This window comes from Mobula birostris, chromosome 1, assembly GCF_030028105.1.
Source record: "Mobula birostris isolate sMobBir1 chromosome 1, sMobBir1.hap1, whole genome shotgun sequence".
Taxonomy (NCBI): domain Eukaryota; kingdom Metazoa; phylum Chordata; class Chondrichthyes; order Myliobatiformes; family Myliobatidae; genus Mobula; species Mobula birostris.
Window position 1 is genome coordinate 155,955,930 of NC_092370.1, and position 26,786 is coordinate 155,982,715.

Sequence of the window (26,786 nt, forward strand, 5' to 3'; positions counted from 1 at the left end):
GATCATAATTCTATCTCCTTTACCATATCGTTGGAGGGGGATAGGAACAGACAAGTTAGGAAAGTCTTTAATTGGAGCAAGGGGAAATATGAGGCTATCAGGCAGGAACTTGGAAGCATAAATTGGGAACAGATGTTCTCAGGGAAATGTACGGAAGAAATGTGGCAAATGTTCAGGAGATATTTGCGTGGGGTTCTGCATAGTTACATTCCAATGAGACAGGGGAAGAATGGTAGGGTACAGGAACCATGGTGTAAAAAGGCTGTTGTAAATCTAGTCAAGAAGAAAAGAAGAGCTTATGAAAGGTTCAAAAAACTAGGTAATGACAGGCTCTTTACTGTGCCTATTGTCTTGTTCATTATTTATTGCAATGCCTGCACTGTTTTGTGCACTTTATACAGAACTGGGTAGGTCTGTAGTCCAGTGTAGTTTTTGTGTTGTTTTACGTAGTTCAGTGTAGTTTTTCTATTGTTTCATGTTGCACCACGGTCCTGAAAAACACCGTCTCGTTTTTACTGTGTACTGTACCAGCAGTTATGGTCCAAATGACAATAAAAAGTAACTTGAATTGATTTCAGATCTAGAAGATTATAAGGCTAGCGGGAAGGAGCTTAAGAATGAAATTAGGAGAGCCAGAAGGGGCCATCAGAAGGCCTTGGCGGACAGGATTAAGGAAAACCCCACGGCATTCTGCAAGTATGTGAAGAGTAAGAGGATAAGCCATGAGAGAATAGAACCAATCAAGTGTGACAGTGGAAAAGTGTGTATGGAACTGGAGGAGCTAGCAGAGGTACTTAATGAATACTTTGCTTCAGTATTCACTAAGGAAAAGGATCTTGGTGATTGTAGGGATGACTTACAGTGGACTGAAAAGCTTGAGCATGTAGATATTAAGAAAGAGGATGTGCTGGAGCTTTTGGAAAGCATCAAGTTGATAAGTCACCGGGACCAGACGAGATCTACTGTGGGAGGTGAGGGAAGGGATTGCTGAGCCTCTGGCGATGATCTTTGCATCATCAATGGGGCTGGAAGTTCCGGAGGATTGGAGGATTGCAGATGTTGATCCCTTATTCAAGAAAGGGAGTAGAGATAGCCCAGGAAATTATAGACCAGTGAGCCTTACTTCAGCGGTTGGCAAGTTGATGGAGAAGGCAGGGTTTATGAACATTTGGAGAGGCATAATATGATTAGGAATAGACAACATGGCTTTGCCCAAGGCAGGTCGTGCCTTACGAGCCTGATTGAATTTTTTGAGGATGTGACTAAACACATTGATGAAGGTAGAGCAGTAGATATAATGTAGATGGATTTCAGCAAGGCATTTAATAAGGTACCCGATGCAAGACTTAGTGAGAAAGTAAGGAGGCATGGGATTCAAGGGGACATTGCTTTATGGATCCAGAACTGTCTTGCCCACAGAAGGCAAAGAGTGGTTGTAGACGGGTCATATTCTGCCTGGAGGCCGGTGACCAGTGGTGTGCCTTAGGGATCTAGTCTGGGACCCCTGCTCTCTTGTGATTTTTATAAATGACTTGGATGAGGTAGTGGCGGGATAGGTTAATAAATTTGCTAATGATACAAAGGTTGGGGGTGTTGTGAATAGTGTGGAGGGCTGTCAGAGGTTACAACAGGACATTGATAGGATGCAAAACTGGACTTATAAGTGGCAGATGGAGTTCAACCCAGATAAGTGTGAAGTGGTTTATTTTGGTAGGTCAAATATGATGGCAGAATCTTGTATTAACGGGTATGACTCTTGGCAGTGTGGAGGATCAGAGGGATCTTGGGGTCCGAGTCCATAGGACACTCAAAGCTGCTGCGCAGGTTTATTCTGTGGTTAAGAAGGCATACGGTGCATTGGCTTTCATCAACCGAGAGGTAATGATACAGCTATATGGGACCCTGGTCAGACCTCACTTCGAGTACTGGGCTCAGTTCTGGTCACCTCACTACAGAAAGGATATGAAAACTATACAGAAGGTGCAGAGGAGATTTACAAGGATGTTGCCTGGATTGGGGAGCATGCCTTATAAGAATAGGTTGAGTGAACTTGGCCTTTTCTCCTTGGAGCAACGGAGGATGAGAGGTGACCTGATAGAGGTGTATAAGATGAAAGGCATTGATCGTGTGGGTAGTCAGAGGCTTTTTCCCAGGGCTGAAATGGCTAACACTAGAGGGTACAGTTTTAAGGTGGTTGGAAATAGGTACAGAGGAGATGTCAGAAGTAATTGTTGTTTTTAAAAAAAAACGCAGAGTGGTGAGTGCGTGGAATGGGCTGCCAACGATGGTGGTTGAGGCAGATACAACAGGGTCTTTTAAGAGTCTCCTGGATAGGTACATAGAACTTGGAAAAATAGGGGTTAACTCTGGGTAATTTCGAAAGTAAGCACATGTTCGGTACAGCATTGTGAACCGAAAGGCCTGTATTGTGCTGTTGGCTGTGTTTCTATGTTTGTATCTTTATACCTTAATCATTACAGCCACCACCTACTAAGAAAAATGTTAAAATGCAGACCTTCCAAAGACAAGGTACTTCACATTTCATCAATTGCAAACAGGCTGAAACACAATTTTAAGTGGAATACAATTCCTTTCTGCAATGCATCACAAATTCTCAAGATCAGCGGATTTACATTCATGGCCTCAGATTTGCTGACTTCCTAGGAAGTTACTTTCATAAAATCAGTGGAAATTTTATGCAACAAATAGTAACTGTCAGAGTTAAGATGCAGTTTTTTGGGTATGTCAGATTTTGAAGTTAGATTCAGCAGAGCCATCACACAATAAAGTTTGAAGTTCACATGACACAGTTGATACTCAAGTTGAAGATTCAAACTAATAATGTGAATCCCTCTTCACTGGCTGTGACTCCAGCAGTAACTCTGGTCAAAGCCCTGCCTTTACACCAGCTTTTACGTGCACCACACCTGAATCCAAACAGTTATCGCAGTTTGTGTTCCCAGTTTTTTTTAAAAATTAAAGTGTACATTTATATTTGAGCTTGAAATAGTCTCTTCTTGGCACAACCTCAAACTCTAATTTATCACACTGCTGCATATGGACGGCTCCACTCGAGCAAATTTTGGCACAGAAAAATCTGCTGAGCGAACAGCTATGCATAAGCTGCAAATACTTAACCTAATGGACAGAAATCACAAAAACTGAATTGCAGCCAGCTTCAGTTATTACCATAACACTCCTTCCCCCTGTCCTTCACAGATCCAGGGACTGATAGCACCAGGATTTAATTGCTATCTGTTAACCTGAACAAGATCCTATTTGATGGGCTTTTCATTCTATCCTCTATGACAGTAACCCAACTGCTCCTTAGAACAGACAAGGTCAAAAACAGGCCCATTAGTTGTAGACATCAATTTCATCTGAAGTCTATGCTGCAGAATACAACAGCTTGTCAGTAAAAATTAGAAGCAACAATGAAAAAAGATATTGCCTATGATGTCAAAATACAAATCACATTGACGCAAGTATATAAAATCCAGCTGACTCACTGGTTCCTTTAAGCCCAGCATTTACAGTGTTACAGGAATTCCTACTATAACCTATGCTTTGAGTCAATCAAAAGAAAATAAACAATTAATAGACCTGAAACCCTGAAAATACAGCTATGGTAAAGAAGCTAATTCATCTGACTGCCCATGAAGTTCATTCTTTGACCATAGAAGAAATAACTATTACTGAATATTTTAAAAAGTGCTTATTGCTTCAACAAGCAAAAGTGGAGAATATGTAAAATTTGCACTTTTTGGTGATCTCATGCTCATCAGTTTTGAAAATCTTACTGTTATACGAGGATGCTACACTTCCAACCATCAAATTCAAGCACTTTTTTTTTTATAAAGACTCAAACACACTTGTTAATAAAGCTCCATCTACAATGCACCATCATAGTATGATTTGCTGGGTGGGTTAAGGAAAATTGAGGTGAACAGGAGTACTGTGGAGTTGAGTGAGAGTTAGTAGAGCAAGGATTGGGGATTCAGGATGGCAGGCAAGATGGGCAGAAACCCAAAGGGAGAAGGTTTAAGAAGGTGCAGTACTGACTCAGGTACACTTCTACTTTCACCTCTTCCTATGCTTGGAAGTAGCAAGCATCAATCCCATATGCAGCCCTCTTCAAAGTTCTCTCAAGTGCGCAACACTCCAGTCCTACGGCTTGAGTTGATGAAATAGATTAGGCTTCTGACTAAACTTCCTCTCCATGTGACCAGAGAAATGAAAGTTGAAAAGGATAAACAATTATTCACCCTGGGAATGCTGCTGTACAGGAAGGCTGGCATTTCTGTAGGCTGACTGTGGCGGACGGTTGAGGTAGCAGATTTCCGTCGATGGATACGGTGATGATTGTGGCTGATAAATGCTTTGCAATAGCCAGTAAAACAAAGATCCTGTGGAAGAGAACAGACCATTTGTGGAATCAGTATCAGTAACACCCTAAACAACCACTGACAGACAGGCTATATTTACTGAAAAGTTATGTTGCATAGAATCAAGGTTCCAATGAACTCCGCAGGTTTCTTCCAATGCACAGGGCTTCTCTAAAATTCCTCTTGCTGATGAACACAAAATTACAAGTATCCCACCCAACAACTTGGACACAGAAAATCCATCCACCCTCAGATACATAGTAGTGAAGAAAAGGAAATCCAGCTAACTAGAAACATACACAGTGGAAAAAATGCTGAAAGGAAATGGCTGCAAGAGGAAATGAGAAGTCCTTTAATATTCTTGTAGATCAAATAAATGATTGAACAATTAAGACCCACACTTTGCTTGGCAGATAGTCTGAAACTCTTCTCCCCCCAACCCCCCACCCTTTTCTCACTCTCCCTCTTGATAGCAACTCTGACAAGGTCCTTTTATTAAGTATTGTTTATAAAGTGTTAATGTAATGCAAAATATAATCTCACCTGGAAAGTTCTACTGTTGCGAACATTGGGGAAAGATGTACAAGAATCAACCCACATGATCATATCAGAACTGTTCAGGGCCTGATTCTTCACTTCACATTCACTCCAACTACGTACATGGTGGAGCCTGTAAGAAGCTTTCTGTGACAAAAAAAGAGCTAACCACCTGTGGAAAGACAACAGTAGAAATAAATATCACATAGATAAAGAAAAAAACTGCATACAAGAAAATCTGCAGATGCCGGTAATCCAAGCAACACACACAAAAAATTGCATGGTGGTCACGGCAATCAGTAGTTCCATCAACATTAAGTACTCTAATCCCAGTTATGGCATTTATGAATAAAAGATCTGAAAGCAATAGTGAATTGAGAAATGTCATGTGATCACAAAAATTACTGTGACAATTCCTCCAGCCACTTGATTATTGTAGACTGAGCAGCATACCCTGTGTTGCTTACATGCTGGCTGAAAAGACACTGGGGTCTTATATGTTTTAGTAAGACTATCTCACATTCTTCTGAAGTCCTTCCCATGGTCTATCTTCCATTATACATCAATGAACTGTTCCAATGTATTGTGTATGTGGCCGGTTTACACAACAAAGCTATAAATAAAACGCTGAAGACGGGAGCTAGATCAACAGGGGTTCTTTACTAACTAAAACTGAACTGAACACATATATATAGGTCAATACGCGTCTAATATTCTTGGTCACGTCCTCAATTTGTTTATCGATTCCTGGCCACCACACATTGGCACGGGCAAGACCTTTCATCTACACAATACCCAGGTGCCCCTCGTGCAGTTCCTCCGGCACTCTGGTATGTAACTTGGGAGGAATCACAACTCGTGAGCCACACATTAGTGTTCCCTGACACACTGACAACTGCTCCTTCCTCACTGAGAAGGCTGCAAACAGTGTGTTACCCCACGCTGGCCACCCCTTTACCGTGATGTCATACACTTTTCACAACGTAGGGTTATTGTGTGTTTCCCTTTCAATGAGGATGTTTGTTACTGGTAATTGTTCAACTATTGTTGTGTGAAAGATCTCTGCTGAATCCATTTGCGTAGTTACCTCGGAAGCGGGTAGTGGTAAACGTGACAAACCATCTGCATTGCCGTGTTGCTTGGTCCTCTTATGTTCGATGTCATACCTGTGACCTTCTAAGAAAAGGGACCATTGCTGTAGCCTTTGTGCTATCATCACTGGAATGCCTTTCCTTGGGTTGAAGATTGACACAAGAAGCTGATGGTCAGTCAACAGAGTAAACTTCTGGTCATACAGGCAGTGACTGAATTTCTTGACTCCGCACACGAGGCTTAGGGTCTCTCTGTCAATCTGTGCTTAATTGCGGTCAGCTGAAGTTAGCATTCTTGAGGCAAAGGCTATTGGTCTTTCAGAGCCATCTGGAAACTTGTGCGATAACACAGCTCCTATCCCATGGGGCGAGGCATCACAAGCTAGTTGGATAGTAGGGGGGGGGGTCAAAGTGCGTGAGCACCCCGTCTGAAGTTTATGAGTCTTTTAGTTTCCTGAAACATTTTCTCACAGCTCTCAGTCCACTTCCAATGTGTCCCTGACTGTGATAATGCATTTAGTGGGTGTAGGACTGTGGATAGGTTAGGCAAGAACTTGTGGTAGTAGTTCACTAGACCAAGATATGCTCTCAGCTGAGACACATTTTCAGGTGGTGGTGCCTTAAGCACCACTTCTATCTTGTCTTGAGACGTGTGTAAGCCATCCTTATTGATTCACATGCCCACAGTATGAAATTTCCTTTTTGTAAACCTCACATTTCTGTCGATTAGCTCTGAGCCCATATTCTTGTAACCTGGTGAGCACTTGTTTTAGGTTAGAAAGATGTTCGTCGTCATCTTTGTCGGTGACAATGATGTCATCCAGGTAACACTGAGTCCCTGGATTCCCCTGCAGAACCTGGTCCATTGCCCTTTGCCAGATTGCAGGAGCTGATGCTATCCCAAACACCAACCTATTGTACTGATAAAGTCCTTTGTGTGTATTTACTGTCAGGTATTTCTTGGATGCTTCCTCGATTTCCATTTGAAGGTAAGCCTGGGTCAAATCTATTTTTGTGAAATGTTCCCCTGACAGGGAAGCAAAAATGTCCTCAATTCGGGGTAGGGGTACTGTACTGTGTGGAGCACTGGATTGACAGTCACTTTAAAGTCACCACACATGCGCACCTTGCTTGGTTTTCCTGGTTTTGTGCTGGAGGTTCACTTCATGACTGGAACAATAGGGGTGGCCCATTCACTCCAACCCACCTTCGACAGGACCCCAGTCTGCTCCAGATTTTTCAGCTCTGCCTCTACTGTAGGACAGATTGCATATGGCTCTGGTCTGGCTTTGTGAAATTTTAGACATGCATTTTCCTCAATCTCAATCTTTGCTTTCATGCCCCGAAGTGTTCCTATTTCTTTCATGAGCACTTCCTCAGAGTCAGCAAGTATTTGTGACAGTCTCTTAGATGTAGCCTTGCTGCCCTCCTTTGCTGACACATCTAGTGCCTTGATGGTGTGCCAATCCAACTGAATTTTTCTGAGCCATTCACGTCCCAGCAACGGTGGTCCTTCATTTTTCAGTACATAGAGGTTCAGTTGCTGTGTTTTTACCTCCGTGGGTCACTGTCACTTTACGTTTGCCTTTGGGACATACTTTGTCCTGTGTAAGTTTTTAGTAGTAGTTTAGTTCATTTCAGAGATATGTGTGAAAACAGTCATTTGTAGTCGTGTACAGAGATCAGAGTTAAGGTTGAGCCTGTGTCCAACTCCATTTTCAGTCTCACGCCTGCCACTTGTGGAGTGACCCTTATTACTCTTCGATCATCTGTCTCTTTCACGCAGTGAAGTTGCAAATAAGACAATTCACTTTTGTCTGAGTCATTTTCACCAGAATTGCTTTTTTTCCATTTTGTGCACATTGTTGTATTTTCCTTCTGGGGTTTCTTGTTTCTCTGTATTTTGCTCTTTTTCTGCTGTTTACTAGTGTTGCATACTCTGCCAATGTGGCCCCGTTTGCCACAGTTTCTGCATTCTTTATCTTTAAACCTACAATCATCAGGGTCATGTGACCTGTTCCCACAATGGTAACATTTCTTTCCTTCATTTCTGTTCAGTGACATTTTATTTGCGGCATATTCCAGACATTTTTGTTGCATCTCGGAAGCACCTCGTGCAGCTATTTCTAATGATATTGAGATGTTTAGCACTTTCTCAAATGTAAGGTCTTTTTCACACAGGAGCTTCTTCTGTGTGGTTTCACAGTGCATGCCACACACTAACCAATCCCTCAAGGCGTCTGATAAACCAGCTCCAAATTGACGATGTTCTGATAATTTGCGCAATTCAGCATAATATTCAGAAACGCTTTCATTTTTGTTCTAATTCCGTTTATGGAATTTAAATCTTTCAGCAATGGTCAGCGGTTTGAGGTTTAAATGCTATTGGAGAGTGTCTACTATTTGCTTGAACATTCTGTCAGCTGGTTTTTCAGGGGTTAACAAGCTCAGTAGCAGGCTATACGTTTTCGCGCTCGTTACACTAAGTAAGATGTTGGCTTTCTTTTCTTCATTAACGTTGTCCTTGTTGTGTTAACTTATCCCTTTTTTGTTAACTTAGCCCCAGTCCCTTGTTTTCTTTTTGACTCACGTGACTTCTTTTTTGCTAGCGTTGCAAGCGTACTCTGGCTAGATGGCGTGTGTTGCTCCTTTTTTTTAAATCTCCTTTCTGAGGCAGGCAGATCCTCAACCCTGGGGTTCAGTGCCAGCTGTGGTCTCGCCTGGATGTGCTGTAGCTCCGACCGTGTCTTTCGGTCTCCCAACGTTCCCAACGACGGCTGAACTCCCGCTTCTTTTCAGACTCACGGCCTCACTCTGCCTCTTCTGAGTGTCGTTATCAATTAAAACACAGCGTTCCAATACGATGCAGGTTCATTAACCTCGTCGCCAATTTGTTATGTAGGTGGCCGGTTTACACAACAAAGCTATAAATAAAACGCTGGAGACGGGAGCTAAATCAACAGGGTTCTTTACTAACTAAAAACGAACTGAACATATATATATAGATCAATACACACTTAACAGCGCATGCTCAATAACATGTTACTATGAGATAAAATAGTCCCATATTATACAGTAGGCTATATGGTACACAATGCAAGAAAATCTTTTCTTAAATGTGGTAATTAAAATCATATGCAGTATTCTTTATGGAGTCTTAAAACTGCTCTGCTAAATTGCAGCAAATATCAAGGGCAATTTAGGCCATCAAGGCTAATCTTCAAAGTTCAAAACTTATTCACTATCAAAGTATATACAACCTTGAAATTCATCTTAGTCACAAAAACAACAGAACCCATTAAAGATTGTCAAACACCCAATGTGGAAACCAAAAGAACAAATCATGCAAACAATAAAAACTAAGTAACATTCAGAACTGAAATTCATGAAAGTGAGTCCCAGCCACAAAGCAAGTCACACTGCAGCCTATCCAGCAGCTCGTTAGTTGCAGGCCGCAACCTCAGTTCAGCACAGAGATAAGTAAACCACGCAGAGCAGCAAGCCTGAGCCCTGCTGCCTCAATTCAGCCCGTACCTGACCTTGTCAATCTGGCTCAGCACTTAAATTTGTCAAATTTCCAGTCTTCCATTCGCCTTCCTAATTACTTGCTGTACTTCCATGTTAATCCTGTGTTTTGTGTATAGGAACACTTTACTGCAATACTTCATTTAAATAATTCATTCTTCCTTACAAATTGGATAGCCTCACATTTTCTCATTCTCCTCTGCCAACTTCTTATCCACATACTTACACTAGTTTACTAAAGGAAAATTAAAAATAACCCATTTATACTATTTTCAGTTTGCTTGCCACTCCCCTATCCATTTCAAAATATTACAATGCAGATATCTTTTCATGTAGAATCTTATGACCTGCCACCTGAAAATCCAAAAATACTACATCTGCTTGCTCTCCTTTACCCATGGTGAATACTGGAGACAGGTCAGGCAGCATCGATGGAAAAACAAATTACTGTTTCAGGTCAAAATCAAGCCAGAATTGCAGAACGACAGAAAACAAGTTGGTTTTAAGTTGCAGAGAATGTTAGAGAGGGATAGGTTGGACAAAGGTGTATGTGATAGGGTGAAGCCACAGTTATCATGGAGATAAGCTATACAGCCATGGGTTGATGGGAGTGTTAATACAAACAAAGGAATGCAAAACATAGGGGCATAGGCCATGTTCGATCATTCTGCGCTCATGGAAAAAGCAAAGCTGAGACAGTTTCACAAACAATTGGCAGAAATGGCCTGTGCTGAGAGGACAAAGAAAGCAAGTTAATTTTGGTTTTAGAACTCAATATTGAATTAAAATTACCATACATCTAAACTGAAAATGATTAGATTATGAGAACACTCAGTCCTCATTTATTGTCATTTAGAAATGCATACATGCATTAAGAAATGATACAATGTTCCTCCAGAGTGATATCACAGAAAAACAGGACAAACCAAAGACTAACACTGACAGAACCACATAATTATAACATATAGTTATAGCAGTGTAAAGCAATAGCATAATTTGATAAAGAACAGACCATGGGCACGGTAAAAAGAAAAAGTCTCAAGTCCCGATCGACTCCCAAGTCCCCGGCAGCAGGCGGCAAAAGGGAGAAAGTCCCTGCCATAAACCTCCAGACACCGACAACTGCCAATGCATTGGAAGCACCCGACTGCAGCCGACACCGAGTCCGTCCATCTGAAAACTTCAAGCCTCCGATACAGCCTCCCGAGCACCATCCTCTGCTGACCGCCTTCGACCTTGCCCCGGCCGCCGAAACAAGCAAAGCCGAGGATTTGGGGCCTTCTGCTCCAGAGATTCCGGTTACCACACAGTAGCAGCGGCAGCGAAGCAGGCATTTCAGAAGTTTCTCCAGATGTTCCTCTGTACTCTCACGTCTGTCTCCATCAAATCAGAATTGCGCATGGTACCCTACTTGACAGATTACAGATATCATTCACCAGAGAGGCCGCGCGTGCTGCGTCGCGCCGCCATCTTCTCCTGTGATGTACGGTTCCTCAAGCTTGCACTGGAATTTGCTTTAACAATACAAAAGGTCTCTAATGGGTCAAGTGGGAATGGGGGTGGGAGACTGAAGTAACAGGTAACAGAACACGAATAGTCACCCCTGCAAATTGAGTTCAGGTGCTCCATAGAGTAGCTATTGAATTGTGTTTGGTTTCTCCAATGTCCAGATGATTGCACAGCGTATTAAATGCAATACACAAAATTAGAAATAATACAAATAAATAGCTGTTTAGGTCTCTGGATGCTGGGAAAGGAAGAGATGAATGGATAAGTGTTCCACCTCCTATAGAAGCATGGCAAAGTGGTTACTGGGAGCAGAGGAGCAGACAAGGACCTCAAAATGCTCAAATAAAGGGGGAGAAAGACGACACCTAGTAGAAATTGTAAAGGAAAGAGCAGTTAAGTACAGAGGCCAATGAAGTGGTAGGTGAGAACCAAGGAAACTCTCCCTTGATCTTCCAGAAGTGGGGTGGGGTGAGTATAAGGGTGCAGGAAATAGATGAAATCAGTTCAGGGCTAAGTAGTTATTTTGGTTTTCCTTCCCAACTCTAACAAGTGACCTTTGACATGAAACATTAAGTTTCATTTCAGTTGTTGCCTGGCTTGAATGCTTACAGCATTTTTTATTTTCAGTTCATCTTTTCAGTGTCTACAATTGATTTTCATCTGCTTCATGCACCGGTTTCCTCCATTCTTAAATAATTTGAAACGATAGCTTGGTTTCCACAAGGCCATGTTGACTCTGATTACCTATAATGTTTTAGATGTCCTCATATTATCTCCTCCGATAACTACAGCATTTTACCGATGACACCTTCAGGTTAACTGGCTTATAGTTTACTGTTTTCTGATTCCCTGCGCTCTTGAGCAATGGAGTTACATTTGCTACAGAAGCCACTTTCCAGTCCAACATTAATTACATCAGCATGAGTGAGTTCTCTGGAGTTGCAACACAACACAAGAATCACCAGCAGACTTTCCCACACAGAGGAAAGGTCACTGATGAAGTTAATATGAAGGGACCGAGGAAGCTGCCTGTGTGTGCCACAGTGACATCTCGGCTTGAGTTAAATAGCCCCCTATTATGACAACCATCTTTCTTTATTCTCGATAGCCACACAGGAGTGAACCCAAGAGCAGTTCTGATAATGAAAATATTAAGAGATGAAAATGGATTATTCACTACCTGGCTGAAAGTGGTTGTACTCATTCATAGCGGGACAATCCATTTAGCCTTCTTTTGTCACATCGTATAGTTAGCCATTACCATTCATAAAAGAATGTGACAGAACTGCAGAGCTTTGATCTGAACCATAGCTCCCTCATAACATTTAGGTTTAGTTAGCAATTCTCTGCTGCAGCTTCATCAAGAAAGTCTCATTTCTGACATTATTTTGTGAACAAACTCTCCTCATTGGACTACGGTAACTTCTTCAGGTGGCTAAGAACAATACAAGTCCAGGTAATTGTGCATAGATAATTTTAATTACCACATACAATGAGCATTAAGTAGCAAATATACTAATACAGCTTTATAACCAAATCTATATTAACCCCTGCACTCACCTTGCAAGCATCCCCTGAAGCATGATATTTGACATTTCTGAAGGCGAAACGTCTATAAAACGTAGAAAAGAAAAGCAATTTCCTTCATCATTCCCTGGGCAGGAACAAAACAAAAACCTCTTTAGAATTCTATCATTCAACAATCAAGGCCTTAAAGGGGAAAAAAAAAAAGTGCTTACCTTCTCTCCAAAGCCTTACCTTTTCTATGGAAGAGAGACTGGTGGATGTGAGCTGGACAAAATGGGGACAGAATGACTCGTAACCATCTAAAAAAATAAAACATAAACAGTATGTGTCTATAACTAGTAACAGAGCAACAAGGTTCCAGACAATGAACCCCAGGCTAACCCCAACCCCAAATCCTATTCAAGACTAGAACAAGTAATCAAAATCAGTGTTCCATTCAGACAAATTATTAGACAATTTAGACAAACTGTTTCTGAATCCTTTGGCATGCGGGTGTATACTACCACAGCCAAAACCAAGACTCTGGTTTAATAATATTCAAGAGACAGAATTCTAGACTACACAGAAACTCAAGCATTATAAACATCAGGAAAAGTGCTAAAGCTACAGTTGCTGCTAGACTTTTGAAAACAGCAGACTTTGATGAACTTCATCCGTAGAGAATTTTTTAAGACTTTCATTAGTTTGTGACTAATGAAAAGAACTGCATGCAGGGATTATATTAAGTAGCTGATATCACAATAAAGTCATTCATGCACTGCTAACCAAACGTTGATTAAAAAAAGTAATGAACATTTACATATCAAATAAAAATATTAACATAGTTACTGCCTGTTAAATTGCTGGTGTTTAGGGCAGCAAAAAACATTGACGTTAATGTGCTGAAATGGTGATCATCTAGCTTGATTTGCAGAGGAGATAGGTGACCCTTCATGCTGACCTGTTGCGACAGTGATTGAAGTGGTTAATCTGCCCATCTCTATAAATAAGCTTCGGAATGTTGTAAGGTTTCAGAGACATGTGAAAAGGTGATTTAGTCTCTTGGCGTTCAAATAGTTCTGGATGGTTACAGACCTGAAAAAGTAAAGACAAAACTGCATAGACATATGACATGAATGAACACAGGTGGCAACACAAACTAATTTGCTATATCTATATACTACTAAAACTCTCACGCTCTGTCTGTTTGTGACCTCCAATTAGCGCAAACGGTGCATTACAGCAGCACTTTTTTTGGCTAAATCGAATTAAAATGTGCTAACTGACAGATTGCAGGCAAAGTTCAGGGTTATATATTCATATAAAATTGCTCATTCGCCAAAATAAGCAGGCTCCCTTTTAACCCAAGACCCGATCGGCCATCATGGAAATCGGGACACGACCGGCCATCATGGAAATCGGGACACGACAGCCTGACACATGTACATAACCAGCAGCTCTAGTTCGCGGGGCCACATTCTGCTAATCCCCACCATCAGCATGTGCAGGGTTGGGACAGATCTAACTGCCACCCATCAATAAGAGATAATTAAATCTTATTCTAATGACACACTTCCAGATACCCATAAAACCCTTCGCTGCAGTCAAAAGACAGCAGTGACTATATCACGTCCATTTAGGAGCCACATCATCAAGAATAATCAGCATCCTTTGGTGTTAGTGCTTCGTATCTTCTATCCACCTTTAGGGTAAAAAGAATGGTCAGCCTGATTATGCTGCGTGGAAAGGGAAGGGGGACATTATGGTCAAGAGATGGTGCCAAGCGTCGTCGGGAAGCGGCAAGGAGAGGGACAGAACAAGAATCGGATGAAGCCAGGGCCGCACGACTCCAGGATCAAAGAGTCAGGACAAAAAAAGATGAGAGAAGAGACAGAGGAGGAGAGGCATGCACATCTCCAGGATCAGTGACAAACAACAAACAGCAGAAGAGATGAGGAAACGGGGGATGAAAGGGCTGCATGTCTCCAGAATGACAATGCGAGGCACAAGGGTGGCAGACAAACCAGAAATGATGCCATCAAAAGTGTCCTTCGTTAAATGAGGAGGAGCTATATTTGCTTTGCTACGCATCGCTCTGCTTTAATAAACTGAGGTTTTCTACTTCAGTTTCCAAAGCAAAGCGATACCAATAGCATTCAGAAAAATTTAATGTTCATTCTGGTCACATCAGACTGCACTACCCTTCTCTCAAAGGGTGCCCCAACGGTTCACCCCATTGTCTAGTTAATTCCTAAATCTGACATCGTGCATAAAAGCTCTTATCCCTGATGGTGTACTGTGAGAAAGCACAAATCCTTGGTTTGTGCAGATTCTCCCAGGATGAAGGCAGATGCTAAGCTCGTCTAACTCAGGAAAGCAGAAATTAAAACAAAAAGGGCTCCTATCCATGATCCTCACTCACAATGAACCTAAGGATAATACTTCTGATGGTTACTGTACACCTGTTTAGCAACCAAAGTAGTGCTGGGCTCACAGATGCATGACCCACAAGCATCAGGGAAGATAGAGAAAAGGGGAGAACAAAACAAACAAATAAGAGGTTGGATAAACCTGGATTTTTTTTTCCCCCCTGAAGCATTAGAGGTAGAGACGTGACCTTACAGAAGTTTACAAAATTGTGATTGGCATTGAAGGGGTAAACAGAATTTGGTTCCCAGGGTAAAATGTCAAACACTGATGGGCACAGCTTTAAGGCAAGACAGGATAAGTTTAAAAGGGATATTTGGGGCTTTTTATATTATACACAAAGATAAGCATTTAGGACACGCTGAATGGAGTGGTGGAAAAAGCAGATACCATAGTTGCTGTCTAAGAGGGGCTTAGAGAGGCACGTTAATATGCAGAGATTAAACTGATATGGATCATGTGCTGGCAGAAGGGATTAGTTTAATTTGCCATCATGTTCAGCACAATGATCATGGTTTTCCCAACATTCTAAGTGTCATGTAGCCTCTGCAAAGTGGTGAGGTCCATACTGAACAGGCAACTTTTAAGGCGTTGAGGATAGAGAAAAGATGAGTTGACTATCATGTGGAGGAGCTTCAAATACAGGGAGTACCCTTTGATGGACATTACTTCACGATTATCCAGAAATATCCTAGATTCTGCACAAAGTATCAGATTCATCAGGGAACTAATTTTACAATTTCTGCTTAGAAGCATCTTGTTCAGCACAAACTTTGCTGCTGTCTGCACATCAGCCAACTTGAGTGGCTGGGTGTTCAGATTCAGGTATTTAAAATGTATAACTGACTTGGTCACAGCTCTTTTAGCCACACCATTTTCAAGGTTTGCTTGATAAACAGTTCAGACCTTACAGGAAAACCTGCACCACTCATTCTAGTTTAACATTTCCTGTGATCACATTTATAACGGAACAACCAAAGCAAACTTATTGAATTTACTTCCACTCTCCCCACTTGTTCACTCTTTTGTTCATTTAGAGTTTCTTTAAAAATGGTCTCTTTTATGATAGAATTAAATAAAAAAGATTTTAGGAACTATACAACCAAATCCAGAAATGTGAGCAAGTGAATGAAAGGAAGTGGGACAATAATCTATCTGTTAACCTTTCGAAATTGCATGACGAGGTTCATAAGACTGCTGGTGGTGTTCTGGGCCTGTTGAGTGGTTCCCATGGATGACTGTAGTAGGTCTTCAATGGAAATTTTGTTCTTTAAAGCCTGATAGAGCATCTTCTGCCTGCTTTTCAATTGGCAGTACATTAATATCTCAATCTGCATGGAACACAAAGCAGAACACTCATTTAGTGGATACAGTCAAGCGGGATTCAGGTCAGCTGAAAACATAGTAAGCTCCATCTTTCACATGTGTATATTTGTTGAGATACACTTTGGCTCCATCTAGGGTACTTGTGTTTCAAAAATCTTACTGTAGATGAAGAAATTTGAACACCAACAGCAATATTGCACTATTCAAATACATAATATTCAGAAATAAATTACTCATATTTATACACTTTTGATATTATTTCAGCATGGCAATAATACACCAACCAATAGACAAAGTCTCACAAGAGAAAGTGAAAGCATTTTTGGTTTTTGGGGGGGGGGGCAAAATATTGATAACAAAATACAGGAATAACAAGCAAATCCTCTTAGACTCAATCTGATTGATATAGCAGTGTAATACCATTTCAATAAAATCAGATCAGCAAACTACATCATGAAGAAATCTTGACTTACACACATTTTAAATGCAGCGCAACTTCTTTAAAAGGAAATCATTTCTTAAAAATTCCACTTCCAAGAAATATTAAATTAACTCATCTGAAAACTTAGACACATTCAAACCATGCAATACAACTTCACAGGTCAGAATGAACATAATTGTTGCTAGTACCAGCTTTAAAACGATGATCAGGTATTACTGGTTTGGGAACAAATCACTGTCAATTCCAGGACACTGCATCTATCATGTAATACCAGTCTTACCTTATCAGAGAGCTCATTCTCCACATCCTTTTTGATCCTCCTTAACATGAAGGGCTTGAGAATCATGTGGAGACGAGACAGCTGGTCTATAGAGATAAAATGGGAAAGTCATCAGAATTAGTTTGTGCTCTTCACTGGCACTGCCCAAACACTTTGTCAAGTGCCCCTAGAGGACCTGTTCTCCAATACGCTGGCATTAAAGATCCAAACGAGCTGGCAGTGACTGTTCTATCTAGCCAGCACTGTCTCCAATCCAACAAAAAATTGTGCAACCGAGCAATGGCTTGTCTCAGTCTGCTGCTCAAAAGGCAAATTCAAACATATTTAATTCCAATATTAAAGAACTAGAACAAAAATTAAATGAGAATCCCTCCCATGCACCATCTAAATTTCAGTGTAATAATGAATATTCATTCTTAATCTCATTAATCTGTTAACAGCCATTGTCCATGACAGAAGGAGCTCATGTTCCTATTTCATGAAATTTCATATTATGCATGTGTGGGCTGCAAACAGAGTTTACTTCCAAGCTTTTGCCATAGGAATAAATGTTTAACAAATTTGTCTCTGGGATACACTGAAGAATTCACTATGGTCTGGCTGCAGATAATGAATACGGTAGTATAATGGGGTCTCAGATGACCAAATACTCATAAAACAGAGTGAAATTTAACAAGTTTCAGAATCAGCACCAGGTTTAAATATCACTGACATCACCTTTTGAAGATGTCCTCAATGCTGGGGTGGCTAGTGCCCATGAAGTTTGAAGTAAAAATTAAGCAAAGGAAATCAGGGAAAACATTTTCAGTCAAAGATCAATAACTGTGAGGACTAAATACTGCTAGAAACAAAATACCAGTACAAAAATACCAGAAATGCTTTGGAACAGGAAAAAGGCTATACGAGTCTGGCACAAGGTAACTAAACACTGTATTATATTTTGAAAGCAAACACTTACTTTCATCAATGGCAGATTTATTCTCAGCGTGGCTTTCAATATCCTTGGAAAACCATTCATTGAATTCATCATGTGAATCAAAGAGTGTTGGCATGATGAAATGTAGCAGTGCCCACAGCTAAGGGAAGAAGCAATAAATACTGTAAATATAATAATTGCCAGAAAAAGCTTTATATGCAAGTTCATTTACCCACTACTTCTCTCCTAGATGTTTACTAGAACAGTATTAACTACCAATTATATGCTCACTTTCAACAGATGCTTATGCTTAAAATATGGCAGAAACCGCATTTTTCTTAAAACTTATTTTCTTCTTAACTACACATTGTACATGTACTCAAAAAGGAAGGATAAACTACTTGGCAACAAGAAGAATTTTCATATTCCAATAAAAAAAAGCAATGGAGGTGAACAGTTGCTTCTGGAGCATGAAAACAAGGCACAAGGACACGCAAGAGAAGAATCTTCTTACAGGAATAAAATTAGGAATGAATTCTAAAAAGATAGTTCTAAGTAGATTAAAGATTGTGATCCAGACCCCTCAAATACTACAAGATACCCTATGGCAATTTTCCAAAACTTTTACAAAATACAAATCTCAACATTTTTTTTACATCTGGAGGTATTTCATAAGCATAGCTGCCTATCTGCAATTTTGACTGAATAATGCTGGTACAAAAGGATATCTGACCTCTGCCATAGTGTTCTGAATGGGGGTTCCTGTAAGCAGCAGTCGGTTGCGACACTGGAATTGTAGCAGAATCTTCCAACGAACACTGCAGAGAGAAAGGAGGTGCCTTAGACAATTCAAGCTTACGTAGCTTGCAACAACTGGTAGGTCAAAAATTTATTCTGCATCCAATGGTATCGTATTTCTTTGCTGTGTGGACCCAGTTTAAAGAACCCGATACTAACTCTACCAAAATTCCAACAGCAAATAAACAATGATGAAGACTGGACAACCTACCAACCAGAGAGCTCTGAAGAACTGCCATTCACAGGAATGGACAATTCCCAGTTAGACTACTGCAGGCAATTAAATTAAATCCAACGTAAGAGTGAAAGATATAATAATACCCATGATCCCCAATAACCAAAGTCCTTCCTACTCCCTCAATATTTAGTTACGACAAGAGAAATAATTCTAAATTTCTCCAGCTCTTTGCAAGCGACACCACAATTCTCACCTGTAGGCTTTGTGAAAAGATAATGACAGATCAGATATGGTCACATCGAGAAACAATGCAATTCAGATTAGTTTAACAAACTTTTCCAAAACAAGATCTTACCATTCACTTTTGGACTAATAAAAAAAACAAATATCACACTCAGAGCCAGAGACGTTCAGCACAAAGTTCAAAGTAAATTTATTATCAAAGTACGTGTGTGTCACCGTTATACTACCTTCAGATTCATTTCCTTGCAAGAATTTACCAGGAAAGAATGTAAAAAAAGAGGACAAATTGTGCAAATAACAAAATGCTGAGAACATGAGTTATAGAGTCATAGAAACATAGAAAACCTACAGCATAATACAGACCCTCCGGCCCAAAAGCTGTGCTGAACATGTCCTTACCTGAGAAATTACTGAGGGTTACCCACAGCCCTCTATTCTTCTGAGCTCCATGTACCTGTCCAGGAGTGTCTTAAAAGACCTGATTGTATCCGTCTCCACCACAGTCCCCGGCAGCCCATTCCACGCACTCACCACTCCCTGCGTAAAAAAAACTTACCCGACATCTCCTCTGTACCTACTTCCAAGCACCTTAAAACTGCGCCCCCTCGTGTTAGCCATTTCAGCCCTGGCAAAAAGCCTCTGACTATCCACACGATTGATGCCTCTCATCATCTTATACACCTCCATCAGGTCACCTCTCATCCTCCACTGCTCCAAGGAGAAAAGGCCAAGTTCACTCAACCTATTCTCATAAGGCATGCTCCCCAATCCAGGCAACATCCTTGTAAATCTCCTCCGCACCCCTTCTATGGTTTCCATATCCTTCTTGTAATGAGGTGACCGGAACTGAGCACAGTACTCGAAGTGGGGTCTGACCAGGGTCCTATATAGCTGTAACATTACCTCTTAGCTCTGAAACTCAATCCTGTGCCTTCTTAACCACAGAGTCAACCTGCGTAGCAGCTTTGAGTGTCCTATGGACTCGGACCCCAAGATCCCTCTGATCCTCCACACTGCCAAGAGTCTTACTATTAATACTATATTCTGCCATCATATTTGACCTACCAAAATGAACCACTTCATACTTTTCTGGGTTGAACTCCATCTGCCACTTCTCAGCCCAGTTTTGCATCCTATCCATGTCCCACTGCAACCTCTGACAACCCTCCACACTATTCACAACACCTCCAACCTTTGTGTCATCAGCAAATTTACTAACTCATCCCTCCACTTTCTCATCCAGGTCATTCATAAAAATCAAAGAGTAGGGGTCCCAGAACAGATCCCTGAGGCACACCACTGTAACTGACCTCCATGCAGAACATGACCCGTCTACAACCACTCTTTGCCTTCTGTGGGCAAGCCAGTTCTGAATCCAGAGAAAATGAGTCCATAGATCATAGAATCAGGACATTAGCCCCACAACACACATGCTCTCCTTGTTGACCATCGGTGCCAATTCCATTTCACTGCATTATGACCATTTCCTTCTACACCTTGTCTATTTAAGTGATTGCCCAGAAACATCATAATTTTATCTGTCTTCACGACCACTTCTGATATCCAGGTATCATACCGCTTTTAAAACCTCAGCTTAATTTAAACTTGTGCCCTCATTTCTGATACTCTGACCTGGGGAAATGATTTTAGAAACCCTCTCTGTGCCTCTCATAATTTTTATATTTATACCATGTCACCTCTCAGCCTCCTTTGCTTCAGAGAAAACAAATCCATCCTATTGCACCACTTTCCAATAACTGAAGTTCTACAATCCAAACAACATCCCAGTGAATCTTTGCTGCACTTTACTGTTAAAAGCATCACTATCCTCTTAGTTACCCATGGTACAATGCCTTAAACAACTACATTCATCATCCAAATACTTTCCAATAGATACATCTGTAAATTCCCCCTTGGTTTACCTACCTGTCAACTTTAACATCTGTATTCCTCATGTATGTCTGCCAATAAACCCTCCTGACACAAGCCATTCATGCAGAATGAAACTGATAAGACAGGTTTACCTGGAACTGCTTTTAAGTGCCTGTGCTTCATCTAGCACCATATATTGCCACTTCACCCGCTGAAAGTACTTCACATCCTGAACCACCAGCTGATAACTGGTTATCACCACATGGAAAGGTGCAGTTTGTGTGTACAATGTTTTCTAAAACAAGAAAAGATAAAAGACAGCAGTTATTGGCAAAGAGTCTGAAAAAAAATTACAATGTGGTTGCTGATGAAACACTTCATCAGTGTACATTCCTCAATACAGGCCAAACTAATTCAAAGAGTGTAGTAATACAAGATAATGCTGGATCTTTAGACAAGGCGTTCAGCTTTGACAATTACAGGAAAATACTTGTGCAGTGTTGGGAACAACTCGAAGAACATACATAATATCTGCTCCTCCTCATTTACTGCAAAGCCAATGAGAGGCATAATTCATGGCAAAATGCTCAACAGACACTCTCACCATAGATACCCAACTCCCCAAAACATCAGACTCAAGCTTTTCAATCTATTTAGTTGCTTTTTTCAACGCGAGACTGTATGCACAGACCTGTTCATTTTGACAGGAACTGTGGGAGACAATCAGATCATGTAACATTTGCACAATGGTAGGAGAGCAAATGATCTTCATATGATGAATGACCTTCCATTAGAAACAGATAGCTCTGACACAAAGCATGGTAATCCAGAATCATTGAATCCAATGTTAATTAATCCTTGACATTAGAGTCAGAGAGCAACAGAAAGTTGTAAAATTAGTTAGCTCCATCATGAGTACTAGCCTCCATAGTATCCCAAGGAGCAATGCCTCAGAAAGCGGCATCCATTATTAAGGACTCCCACCACCCAGGACATGGCCTCTTCTCATTGTTACCATCAGGTAGGAGGTACAGAAGCAATTCACTCAGCAATTCAGCAAGTTTCTTCCTTTCTGCCATCAAATTTCTAAATGGACATTGAACCCATGAACACTACTCTATTTTTAAAATAACTATTTAATATACAGGTTTCCCCCGCCATCCGAAGGTACAGCGTTCCTATGAAACGGTTCGTAAGTCGGAATGTCGTAAAGTGAAGAAACAATTACCATTTATTTATATGGGAAAAATTTGTGAGCATTCGCAGACCCAAAAAATAGCCTACCAAATCATGCCAAATAACACATTAAACCTAACAGTAACATATAGTAAAAGCAGGAATGATATGATAAATACACAGCCTATATAATGTAGAAATACTTTTCCACAATCATTACTGCACTGTTCTCCGTAGCGAAAGTCTCACGCAAGCGCCGTCGGCAGAAAATCTCACGCAAACGCTGTTGGCAAAAACACTCCAGTAACCTTTAAGCTATGAAGCTGCCAAATCATACCAAATAACACACAAAAATACACAGCCTATATAAAGTAGAAATAATGTACGTACAGTGTAGTATCACTTACCGAAATCAGGAAAACAGCGCCGAGCACACTGATGATGGTGTGTTAGGCTGAGTCGGAGTTTGGGTGGTGCAGTAGCGCCCACCCTCCAGGCTGCCGACCGATACATTGCCACGAAGCATGCAGGGGTGCAGCGGCAGCCAGGAAGCACACAGCACATCTTTAAGAAAAAAGCCGAAACAAACAAGCTAATTAATTAGGTGCCGCCCGGCACGTAATTGTCGGCCCAGATCAGTGCCGATTTCCGATTGCGTCGTCTCTGATCTGGGTTGACAATTATGTGTCGGCAGCACCTAATTAATTAGCATGTTATTTCCGCTTTTTTCTTAAAGATGTGCTGGGTGCATCCCGGCTACCGTTGCATTCTCCGCGAATCGGTATCTGTCCGTGGCCGGGGGATTGGGGTGGTGGGTCACTGGGGTCTCATCTTGTCATCGTCTGTTTCCATTAGGGCAGGCAGGTCATCTTCTACCTCTGCTCGCCTCAATGTTGAAGATCGAGGTTCGTCGTCTGCTGTGGCTGATGTGGAAGGCTTGCTTGACTGCTGAGCCTCGCGCATTTTGTAAGGACTCAAACCATCCTGCAAATATCCCCTAAACCGACGTACCCTTTCAAAATTAAAGTCGTACTTTATTATTACTCATTCGGTTTTGATTGTTATCCTTTTTTCTTCCAATTGCATCAGCTCTTCATCTATCAGATCTTGGTTATGGGATGCCAAAACCTCTTCAACATCATGTTCGTCAGCTTCCACAAGCCAAACTCACTTTGTCCTTACTTCGTTCACCACGATCGAAACGCTTAATTATGTCTAGTTTTACGCTAAGTGTAATACCCTTACGAGCTCTTTTAGGCTTTTCCGATACCATAGAACTCATCTTGCAAATGACTGCTCACAGGCATGTGTTTAAGCAATGCCGGCAAGAATGCAGTTCTGAATCCGGGGGGGAGCGGCTGCTCGGGGCGCGCACTGCCTTTTATCGCGCGCTGCTTTTTTTTCGTAACAGTGAAAGCATCTTCTGAAAGCAAAAACAGGGTACTAATGTAGGTCTTTCGTAACAGTGAGGTTTCGTAAAGTGAACGTTCGAAAAGCGGGGGACACCTGTACAGATATTGATTTTTTGCCGATATTATGTATTGCATTGTACTGCTGCTGCTCTGCTAAATTTCACGACGTATGCTAGTGATATTAAATCAGGTTATGATTCTGATATATTGCCTCAGAAAAATTTCCAAAGCATATTTCACAAATTTCACCCTATGCAAACCCTTAACACTGTTTGGCCCAGATAACACAGGGAAATTAAAATGTCTCAGTAATACAACTCCATTACAATTATGAGCAATACACTGACTCAAGTTCACACCAACTGTTGGGAGAGAGAGTCTATAACACATCCTCACTAGAGTGATGCTTCCCTTCTTCCTAAGTTCTACCCATATGGCGTCAGTGGACAAGTACTGCTGTAGCATCCTAGCATCCTCCCTTATCAAACGGCCAACAAAATCCTTCCTTGCTTACTTGTACCTTTGTCACACTGGTAGCATCTGTGACGCTGGACAAACCAAATGCAGCTTGAGTGATTACCTTGCAGTACATCTCCGTTCAGCCCACAAAGATAACCCTGAGCTTGTATTTGCCGTCACTTCAATTCTCCATTCCATCTTGACCTGTGTTTTTGGCCAATTAAGCCAGATCATTGACCCATAATGTGAACTCCCTTGTTAATCTCTCTGCTTATCTGATGTGTACTTCAAGCATATTTTATTTCAGGTTTCCAGCAATTGCTGTGTTCAGAACCTCATTGATCCAGCATGTTTTTTTTTAATTTTCCCTTTCTATCTACCCTCCTTTTAATTAATAAGGCAAAACCAAAAGTATTGTACCACCTGAACAATCTTTGTCTCCATTCTATCAGCAACTTTGCTTTTCCTCTCCTCATACTTATTTTTCCCAGTTCTGAAGGGTCAAGAACCTGAAATATTAACACCTACAGTCCACGCCCCTCTCCCCCCCCCCCGCCTCTCCACAAATACTGGTTGGCCCCTGCTGGACATTTCCAATATGTCATATTTCAATATTTTTTTTGGTAATTTGAATTATCAATTTAAAATTCAAATCTCATACTTTGAGACTTCCAGTTCTCCTTTCCTGCAATACTGTCATTGCCTCCCTATTCTACCTCCATTAACACTAAAGATTAACATTGAACATTAACATAACCAGGCTCAATGACTTCAAGAATTCCCCCAACTAAACCCCAAACTCAACTCTTAAGTGCAAATCACCAAAACTCCTTGCATGTTCCCTATTTTTTTTTTGGACACCCTCATGATCTGCCCATTACTTGATATATCTATAGAAAAATGCATCTTCAGTTGTTCAAAAACTCATGCCTCACTCTTTACCCATTTCAGCACAAGTTGCAACAGACACTCTGCTGAAGGTACACAAAATGATAATCTGGGGAATTCCTTTCATAAACCCCTTCACAGTTATCACCCCTGAAGATACCTCCAATTTATTGCTGATCATTTTCATGTTGATTCATATACTGTTCAAATAGTGCACAAGACTAACTGTATAATCACACAGGTCCCTCCATACTGTTCCATTAAAACTAGAGGCAGGTACAGCACAGGGTAAAGCTCTCCAATATACTGTCTACCTTCTTAATTTCTCATGTATATGACTTTGCTTTGAACCTTCTAAGCCAGCTTTTGAATGACCTCCAGCAATTTGCTACATTAATGCCAAGACATGGCAGTATCTTGTTGCCACATGCAATTAATTATGAGTCTGTAAAATATGCCAACTGGGACTCAATCAGAAAATAGACTGAAATTCAAATTCAATCCTTCTTCAGATAACTTCCTGGCATTCAATATTGATGAGAAGTAATCTTTCCCGATTAAGTAATACTAAGACCAAAAGTTAGGCCAAAATCTAACAGATTTCAGTTAGAGTCTCCTGAGAGATCTGCCAGCTTACTACAGCATTAGGCTTCTCTGTGTTAATTGTGCACATTACATATGATAACCAGAAAAAGGATGGAATGTACTCCAAAATGATTTTCAGCATATTAACTTCCAATGAATCACAAACTTGGTATTATTTTACAAGTATTTATCTTAATCACCCAAATCACTAGTTCTCAATGTACATCCCAGAATAGATTTAGCAGACCATCTACTTTAGAACTCATTTCCCGGCAAAGAAAGTATGGCATTAAGTCAAAATGATTCGAGCCCAATTGCTCCTAAAGATATGATTCCTAAGTAAGATATTGGGTGCTTTTCAGTACCTCATCAGTGATCTGTGTACAGATGCAAGAAAAAAAAGTTTGTGAACCTTTTGCAATTACCTGATTTTCTACATTAAGTACTCATAAAATGTGATCTGATCTTCATCTAAGTCACAATAATAGACAAACACAATCTGCCTAAAATAATAACATAAACAATTGTTCTCATCAATACTAAATACACCATTTAAACAAGTCTAGGTTCAAAAAATAGGAGAACCTGTGGGGTTCTACAAAAACTATTTGGAGTCAGGTGTTCCAATCAATGAGATGAGATAAGATGAGAGGTGTGGGTTGTAGAAGTGCCCTGTCCTATACAAAAGACACACAAAATCAGGTCACTGACAGGGTCTGCTCTTCTCAAGAAACATCCGTTTACGTGCACCATACCTCAGTCAAAACAAATTTCAGAGGACCTTAGAAAAACTGTAGAGATGCATGAAGCTGGAAAAGGCTACAAAAGCATTTCTAGAAGACCTGAGCGTTCATCAGTCAACAGTAAGAAAAATTGCCTACAAATGGAGGAAACTCAGAACTGCTATCCTCCCTAGGTGTGGGTGTCCTACAAAGATTGTGATCTTTGTAGCACAAAGAGAACAACATGCATGCTGAAGAAGGTGAAAAAGAATCCAAGGGTAACAGCAAAAGACCTTCAGAAATCTAAAGAATGTGCAAAGGTCTCTGTTCATGTGTCCACTATAAGAGAAACACTAAACAAGAATGGTGTTCATGAAAGGACGCCATGGAGGAAAGCAAAATAAAGGGGATAAAAAGCTGCAGGTCTCGTTTGCAAAAGACCACCTGGATGTTCCACAATGCTTATGGGACAATGTTCTGTGGACAGTTGAGACAAAAGCTGAACATTC

At 40.8% G+C, this 26,786-nt stretch overlaps 1 protein-coding gene across 6 annotated transcripts in view; it reads right to left on the reverse strand.

Moving 5' to 3' along the window:
- Positions 1 to 26,786, reverse strand: part of ino80 (INO80 complex ATPase subunit) — a 241,676-nt gene that overhangs the window by 111,346 nt on the left and 103,544 nt on the right. For all 6 annotated transcript variants that reach the window (XR_011886757.1, XM_072264538.1, XM_072264545.1 and 3 more), the window contains exons 16-25: positions 21,188 to 21,330; positions 18,678 to 18,762; positions 17,987 to 18,104; positions 17,029 to 17,114; positions 16,144 to 16,311; positions 13,515 to 13,648; positions 12,806 to 12,873; positions 12,608 to 12,701; positions 4,929 to 5,094; positions 4,266 to 4,406 (exon numbers count right to left, since the gene is read on the reverse strand). Coding sequence is in view for 5 of the 6 variants with exons in the window: in XM_072264538.1 (XP_072120639.1) it covers positions 4,266 to 4,406; positions 4,929 to 5,094; positions 12,608 to 12,701; positions 12,806 to 12,873; positions 13,515 to 13,648; positions 16,144 to 16,311; positions 17,029 to 17,114; positions 17,987 to 18,104; positions 18,678 to 18,762; positions 21,188 to 21,330 (1,203 nt within the window). In the remaining variant the exon portion in view is untranslated. The remainder of the gene's footprint in view (positions 1 to 4,265; positions 4,407 to 4,928; positions 5,095 to 12,607; positions 12,702 to 12,805; positions 12,874 to 13,514; positions 13,649 to 16,143; positions 16,312 to 17,028; positions 17,115 to 17,986; positions 18,105 to 18,677; positions 18,763 to 21,187; positions 21,331 to 26,786) is intronic.